The sequence below is a fragment of the Branchiostoma lanceolatum genome, chromosome 13 (genome assembly GCF_035083965.1).
Source record: "Branchiostoma lanceolatum isolate klBraLanc5 chromosome 13, klBraLanc5.hap2, whole genome shotgun sequence".
NCBI classification, from domain to species: domain Eukaryota; kingdom Metazoa; phylum Chordata; class Leptocardii; order Amphioxiformes; family Branchiostomatidae; genus Branchiostoma; species Branchiostoma lanceolatum.
The window spans coordinates 1,746,499-1,755,075 of record NC_089734.1 but is presented as its reverse complement, the minus strand read 5'-3'; the positions used below and the strand labels follow the sequence as shown (position 1 = coordinate 1,755,075).

Here is an 8,577-nt window from a genome sequence, read left to right as displayed (position 1 = left end):
TATAGAACATAGACAATGGGGGCAAATGAAGTCCAATGAACATTCTTCAACGAGAAACAAGTAGGCATAGCTGCACAAAGACACCAAAGGGGCAAGGGTCAGCTGTTCAGTTCCAACCAGAATGGTTGGTCCAAATCCTTCTGTCTGGAGTTGGTGATTCACTGCAAATCAACCGGATGGAGGCCTGGCGAACCTCCATCTCGTATCAGCCATACGGTGATTTACACCATTCACCCGGACGTGAGACCTGGCGCATCCCCGTCTTGTATCAGCCAACGAAAGGGTATGTCACCCCGCAAGGGGCGGTATAACCCCGACGACTACCACGTCGACTACCTACCTACCAACCAGAATACATTTGCATAAATTTGAAATTTCCATGAGTTCATTTTTAAGTTCAGAATATATTTGCATGAATAGAAAATGCTTATTTTATTCTTAGTTAATAATGAATTTGCATAAATCAAAACCATAAATTAGTGATATTCAATCAACCCTGAATTTGCATAAATGTGCACACATCTGCATTAAAATGCATAAATGCGTCCTGACGACCATAAAATACTATAATACCATAAATCCGCAGGTATCGTCATAGCATTATGTGTGTGGGTCACGACATCAGCAATAGCTGCCTGTGTCCCACGTGTATTGCACTGTTGCAATTCCAATAAATCCAAATCCAAATCTAAATCGTCATAGCAGATTCCAGGAAAAGGAAGAGGCTAAAGTTCAGAAAACAGCTGGGATTTTGACATTGACGTCAATGTGAGCAGTCGTAAAATATAGAAAGACATATACACAGAGAAAGGCAGAGACGCAAAGATAGATAGAGAGAGACACACAGGGAGAGAGAATAGCCTCAGAAGGGGGAGACAGAGAGACGAAGGGAGTGAGAAGGGGGGACAGAGAGAGAAACCGCCTGAGAGACGGAGACAGAGAGAGAGAGAGAGAGAGAGGGGAGAGTGAGAGAGAGAGAGATAGAGAGAGAGAGGGGGGGAAAAAGACAGAGAGAGGGAGAGAGAGAGAGAGACACACAGAGAGAGAGAGACGGAGACTCGGAGAAACGTATATTGTATTACCAAAATCACACATTGAAAAGCCAAATGACATATTGAAAGAATGATTCAATACATCATATATATTTATTTGTAATCATTATGGAAACATACAGCACTAGCTTGACTTCACACTGCAATGACAGTTAATTCTCTCCCCATGCCTTCGTTAAATTTTCCAATCCGTCTACTTGTAACAAAGAATTTGAAATATGTATCCGAGGTAGGGACATTTTTGCAGAATTCTGGTACCTTCAGACAAAATTATGCAGAATTCTGAGAACCTAATTAGACAGAATGTTGTTAAACTCAGACAGAATTTGGACAATGAGTAATCCTTATAGGGTATAGGAGATTCTTTTTACACAACCAGGGAATCTCACCTGCTGACGTTTCGGTGTCTTTCAGACACCTTCATCAGAGCTTCTGATTGGAGTACTGCTTCTCACCGCTTTAAGTAGCCGATGTAGGTGGCAATTTTGCGGTGAGAACACTGTCCCAAACGTGGCTAAGCTTGAATCCCCCCTCGTCTCGGTTCATCACTGGTGTTGTCTTCTTTATCCAGACGGTCTCCTTCATCCAACGGGTACGTCTGTTATCCTCGATCTCTGTCGATTACCTTTGCCCCCTCCCAGTGAACGCAGTTGTGTCTGGTTGTGTAAAAAGAATCTCATATATATATATACCCTATATTCTACCAACCTGATGAAATTATTTTCGGATGTAATCCCTATATAATCACAAACGTTTTACCAAAACAAAAAATTGGCTCATTCACAAAGAACGGCTCTTCTGAAATTATTACATAAGAAAAATGAACTACATCTTTTGAAGAATTGGAGACCTATAAGCCTTCTAAATTGTGACTACAAAATTTTAGCTTTTACCCTAGCTAATAGAGTGAAAAAGGTACTTCCAAAACTTATAAACCAAAGTCAAACAGCATATATTAAAGGAAGATTCATTGGACAGAATATAAGAATCATAAATGACATAATATTTTATGCAAAACGTGAAAGAAAGACTGGAGCTTTATTATTCTTAGATTTTGAGAAGGCCTTTGATTCTGTAAATAGAGATTTTATGTACAAAACCCTTCACAAATTTAACTTTGGCCCAGCATTTATAGATTGGATAAAAGTACTATATACGGATACGTGCTGCAATATATTGAATAATGGCTGGATATCAGAACCCATAGAATTAAGCCGAGGTATAAGACAGGGTTGCCCATTATCATGTTTGCTGTTTATATTAGTGACAGAAATTATGGCCACTAAGATAAGAAAATCTAAAGAAATAAATGGTATTTTAGTTCCGCATAATGAGGGTAGTGAAGAAATAAAGATAAGCCAGGTAGCTGATGACACAACATTAATTCTAGCAAATGAACATTCGATAGTAAATGCTGTAGAAATTATAACTGAATTTAGTAAAGTAGCAGGAACTAAACTTAATAAAACTAAAACCCAGGCTATTTGGATAGGTGTGTGGGAGAAAAAAGATAAAAAGATTCTAGATCTAGATTGGACAAAAGAACCAATTAAAGCACTTGGGATGTACTTTGGCCACAACCCAAGTGTATGTGAGCTCTTAAACTGGGAGAAGAAAATAGAGAAGCTAAAGAATACCCTTAATTTGTGGAGAGGCAGAAAACTAACCCTTTATGGTAAAGTAATAGTTATTAAACAACTTGCATTGTCCCAACTAATTTATAATTTCATTAATATTAATACCCCAGAATGGGCAATAAAGGAGATAGAAAAAGCATTGTGGAGCTTTCTTTGGAATGGTAAACCAGATAAAATCTCTAGAAATTGTATAATTGGTGATTATTGTGATGGTGGCATAAAAATGGTATATGTTAGATGTCAGATTCAAGGTCTATTGGCTTCATGGGTCAGGAGATTTTGTAATGGACATATGGCCCATTGGAAATTGATACCAAATTTCTACCTGAAAGATTTTGGAGAAGGTGATTTGATTTTTAAAATGAATTTCTCAAATAGAGATCATTGCCCAGATATATCTACTATACCTATATTCTATAGAGCTGTTGTCCTTGCCTGGCACCAAGCAGGTGGCGGGGTAAGTAAGCAGCCACAAACATTAGAGGAAATTCTAAATGAAGTAATTTGGGGAAATCATAATATAGTTTTAAAGAGAAAAACTTTGTTTTATAAGAACTGGGTAAAAGTAGGCCTTGTACAGATAAAAGATATTTTTCCGGATGGTAAATTCATATTAGCAAGGACATTAATGGAGAAATTAGAAAACACTAAAAACTTTTTGGCTGAACAAAATAATCTTCTTAAAGCAATACCAAAAGAATGGAAAGCAAAATTAATTCAATACTCTAACCAACTAAGTGAATTTGAACCTAACTCAACACAAATTGGATTACTTCATGACAAATTTGTACCTGTAGAAAAGGCAACATCTAAAACCATTTATAGTCATTTGAATAATCAGATATTCAGAGAAAGAAAAAGTATTGATAGTTGGGGAGAATTGTTGAATGTTATTATTTTAAATAAAAATCTAGTGTGGAAAAATATAACTGTAGACATTAAAGAAAATAAGCTAAGAGAATTTAACTTCAAACTTTTGCACCAAATTCTACCCTGTAAATCTAAACTGAATAAATGGAAAATAAAAGATCAGAAAGGTGAAGTATACAGCCCTACTTGTGAGATATGTAATGTAGAGGAGACATATGTACACATGTTTATAGAATGTAAAAGACTTGAAAATTTTTGGCAGAAGATAGAGAATGTACTGTCTCAGAAGGTGAGTAGGATAAAGGTTGACAAGTTGATGGTTTTTCTAGGCTACAGATATGGGTCAAAGGTCAATAGTTTTGTAAACAATGTTGTAACCTTAGCCAAATTTGCGATTTTTAGATCATGGGTAAAATATAAAGACAATGAATTGGATTTTATGAGAGATGACATTTTTGCTACTTTCCTCTGGGACCTTAGAAATGACACGCATGTATGGAATTGTATTTATTGAATGTAAGCTGTAAAGTGATCATGATTGTAACTGTGATTGTTGTGTTGGTTAAGTCTTTGTTTTTGAGTCTGTTACTCGCTTGGTGTGAGTGTTATTTGTGGAAATGTCAATCAACTGATGTTTTTGTGTATGTAGATCTGGTGTAAGTTGTTTATTGTACCCAAGAATGTTATTGTGCTCTTGTATGTGTAGGGATGATGTCTTTTGTAAACCTGGCGTTGTCTATATTAGAATGTTGTAATCTCTTTGTTTTGTAAGGCTGGTGTTGTAACAGTAAGTATTGTAGCCTGATTTTGTAAATTTGTAACGTTTGTTTTTGAATGTATTTCCCTGTTGCTTGTTTTCGTTGTTGTGATTCATGGTATTTGTGTATTTGTACTGATGCTCAATGTTTCTGTTGTTTGTTTATATACGCTTGTTCTCACTTTTCTTTTTCTATATGATGTAGTTGTTTGATATAATGCTTATGTACTTTTTGTTTTATTTTCTTTTGTGCCTGTATAATGGTTATTATGATTTGAATGTGTAAAGTGTGTAATGTTTTACATGTTGTTATGTTTCATATATAAATGTATTTTGTAAACTTTTGTAAAATTTGTACTAAAAGCAAACGATTTTGTCTTATATTCAAAACACAGGGAAGGAAAACCCTGCACAGAAACCCAGGGATGACATCCCTGCACAAAAGTCCTAGGGAAGAAACCCTAGCACAGAAAATCCAGGGGGGATGAAACACCCCTGTCAAAAAAGTCCTAGGGAGCAAACCCTAGCCAAAAAAGCCAGTGGGAATGACCCCTGTAGATATATGTAACTAGGGAGCACACCCTAGCGAAAAAAAGCCAGTGGGAATGGCCCCTGCAACAATATGTAACTGTGTTTATTTGTGAAATTGTAAATGTGTATGTTGTTATGTTATGTACTTATGAATGTTCGAATAAAAAAATTTAAAAAAAAAAAAAAAAAAAAAAAAAAAAAAAAAAAAAAAAAAAAAAAACGTTTTCCCTTCACTTGTTGGCATTCTAGATCTGCATCATGACAGAGCTACTGTACAGATCTACAGAGGTATCTACAAGTTCCTTAGATGACCGTAAGAGTCGGTACCCTAACAAAGCCATGGTCTGGCGGCACTTTTTTTGTATCATCTCTACTTGAGCAAAGCTAAGCGCTGATCTCCATCCTCCCGTCCTTTCCTTAGACCGCCTCCGGGTAGAGAAAGGTGCTCGGTTTGAGTCGGACGTGTTAGTGTTCACTCTAACCCACCTGTACACCGCCTTGTGCAGAGGCACATCTACAGACTTGTACAGTCTCCTCATCTGTTCTACCGGCGCTGCGGCAAGATCCTCGAAACGTAGCAACGTGTAGCGTTCCCGAAGACAGCTCGATGTCGTGACGTTTTTTAGGTTCCACATGATCGACTCGCAGAGCCCGCCAACTTCGCTGTCGTCGATGCCGTCATCAAAGAACGTGGTGACGTTGTCCTTCCTGTGGTGACGTAAGGCGAGGCGTGACGCGATGGTCGCCCGCGGGTCTCGCACCAGGTGAAGAATCCGGAGGTCCAAGCCGGTCTCCCGCGCGATGGCCTGGAGGACACTGATGTTCGCCAACCGGATTGTTTTGACAACCGTGAAGCGCCGCGCGCTACAAGCTCTGCCTAAAACCTCTGCCACAAGCTCCTTAGGAATCGGACATCTCATCAGCCCAGGTATTAAGTCGTTCCTTGTTAATTTCTTAAAGCTTCTACACAACTTGAGAATGACTCTAGATTTCGTGGGCGCTCCGAAAGTCTTATTGTTCAGGTAAAACGGCATCACGTCCACGAGATTCTTAAAGTCGCAGGTTAAGACTCCTTGAAGTAATCTTATCTGCTCTGCGTCTGAGACGTTGTGAGTTTTGTTGGGGTAGTTCTTTAAGGCCCAGAGCGGTTCGTAGACGTAGAAGACGTCCGGATGTTGGTTGAACAGCTCGCCTAAAAAGGACGATCCGCTTCGCATTTGGGTGAAAATGAGAATCGCGGTTCTGGGCGAGTTTCGAGCCGATGTCTGTTGGTAAGAGAAGCTGTTTAAGTCACGGTGCGGCGAAAGCCGCGTGCTTACGCCGGGAGATAAGTGAAAGACGACGATGTTGTAGTAAAGAAGGGCGAAAGTTCCGGACACTAGGAGCAGGAGAAGGAGTTGCTTCGTCCGTCGGAGCGACAGCATGTTGGCTTCCCTAGAAAATAAAGACACACTGCTTTGAAGACGCTTCAAACTAGTCTCCAACCAGACCCAATGGATTGCAAAGACCGTATCCAACTGGAAGAAGTACTTCCTCTGCCAGTTTGATACGGTCTTTATGCAACCTATAGATCTGCTTGGAGATTAGCTTCAAATGAGACGTACAACATTTTTTTTTTAAACAGAACTTCTGGAGATCGCCTACACAACTTCAGCCGGTGGTTTTCGAAAAGGCGATCTCCAAGCAGATGTTGGTATCGTAAATCATGAAGTTTCCTAGCTGTGCCGTTTCCTGGTATCTATATAGCCGGTAGAACCGCTCTTCGGCGTAACACACCAGCTTCTGTATCTGTATAGCCGGTATAACCGCCCTTCGGCGCCGTAACGCACCAGCTTCGCAGGCACGCGGCGCGCAGCAGCTGGTTATATTACAGTGAACAACCTGTCATACCTAACTTTTACACATCTAACGACAAACAATCTAATGAGAATGCCCCTAAATATGAAATGATATGGTTGTGGGGCAGAGAGAAAACGTTACGATTTCCGACCCTGACATCTGCTTGGATGTTGAGGAAAGACGTTTCCGTACTATGTTGATATTTAGGGACGGCAAGTCCCCTAAACAGTCCCGTACAACATAAACATCGCCGCTCTGGGCGACATGTGCAACTCTTCACCCCGCTTCGGAAACGTCTTTTTGTGTTTTAAGTGGTCGGAAGGGAAAGAAAAATGTCGACGACATGCTTTTCCGTTAAGTTTAAAACATATTTTGGTGTTGGACACCTTTTTTCTGAAGCCGATTTAGAATCAAAGTGTTATATGGAGAGGAAAGACAGAGCACTCTTTTTTCTAGATATTTCAATTCTTAACAATTCGTGTAGGTTATTTCAATTAAAGATTTTTCTTATTCACAACATATATATATAGACAATGCAATAATTACGTCGTAGAATACATTTTGTTTTACGTTGTTCAATACGGTTGTAGACCCAAGTTGCCCCAAACATTCCAGTCAATTTTCGTCGTCACTAAATTCTATCAAAACACCATGTAAAATCTTTCAAATTATGAATGACTTATTTGATCTTCACATAAAATCTGGAAGTACCTCCATCTTCAGTACATATGAGTAACGAGATATCAAAACAGGAAGTTCCGCTACAGTACCGTAACAAGCCGCTAGGGGACCCGAAATCTAATCATTTTCAGGTCTTATCAAGATCTACCCACATACCAAATATCAAGACAATCCATCCAAGCCTTTTCGAGTTATGCTGTTCAATTACATACATACACACACACACACGCACACACAAACGCTATCCAAAACATACATGTAATCTTCTTGGCGAAGATAATAAGGGGTACAGATGTACCTTGTATGCCCGCCTGTGCTGAAGTCGCCTGTCCTGTACCTTAGGTGCCCTCCTGTGTCTGGCGTTTGTTCGCGTGTTTTTGTTCATGATGGGCAGTAAACACAGGGCTCGGCTCAAACGTTCGGGAACTTCGGAAAGAAACGATCCCCGCATTGTTAACCTCCAACGGTAGGCTCCATTGTATAGTCTCCAAGCAGATGTCCACGGTGCCAAAATCGTAAAAGCTAGCCAGAGAAGGTCCAGTCAGCCAGAGAAGGTCCAATCAGCCACCGTAGGTATCTGGAGCTTCTCTGGCTAGCTTATACGATCTTGGCACCGTGTGCATGTACTTGGAGATTACCACTGTAGCCTGGGTGCCATCCTCTGATGAACAGGCTAGCTCCATGCACCGTATTCCACGTTTGCGTCCAAAGCCCCTGTCACACTTGTGCGTATACTCAAGTCCGAATGAGTTGCGTATTAACATGATTTGGGTTTAGGTTTAGTTTGCAGCCGAATAAGTGATTTCTTATGTTCGATATCTAGGCTGCACAATGGTGGGTCAAAGTAGAAAACAATTTTCCCCCGCAAACTTTACTTGAACCAAAAAAAAAAATGTTAATGCGCAAATCACGCGCACTTATATACGCACAAATGTGACAATGCAAATTCTCCATTGCTGGGAAATTTGAAATTGCCCAAACAGACGGAATACTGTAAATGCAGAAATGTTCGCGGTAGGGAGAAAATAAAATGATCGTGTTAGTTTTGAGTTCACGTTTGACACAATTGTAGCGCTACAGTCACACGATGAAAGGCTTTTCGTGGTGGTTTTGAGTTCGCGGCAGAGTCCACTGCGAACATAAAACCACCGCGAACATTTCTGCATTTACAGAACTATGTCCGAGGAGTTAGTAGACTAGCGTTTATAGT

At 39.9% G+C, this 8,577-nt stretch overlaps 1 protein-coding gene across 1 annotated transcript; it reads right to left on the bottom strand.

The window, feature by feature from the left end:
• Window positions 1-5,033: 5,033 nt before the first annotated feature.
• LOC136447325 (carbohydrate sulfotransferase 3-like) lies at window positions 5,034-6,277 on the bottom strand. The gene has a single exon (XM_066446095.1). It carries the CDS (start codon window positions 6,269-6,271, stop codon window positions 5,093-5,095), a length of 1,179 nt encoding a protein of 392 aa, XP_066302192.1. The 5' UTR covers window positions 6,272-6,277; the 3' UTR covers window positions 5,034-5,092.
• Between the last annotated feature and the right edge of the window lie 2,300 nt (window positions 6,278-8,577).

Excerpts from the sequence above, each read along its gene's own strand:
- LOC136447325 (XM_066446095.1), bottom strand. The coding sequence starts at position 6,271 with ATGCTGTCGCTCCGACGGACGAAGCAACTCCTTCTCCTGCTCCTAGTG.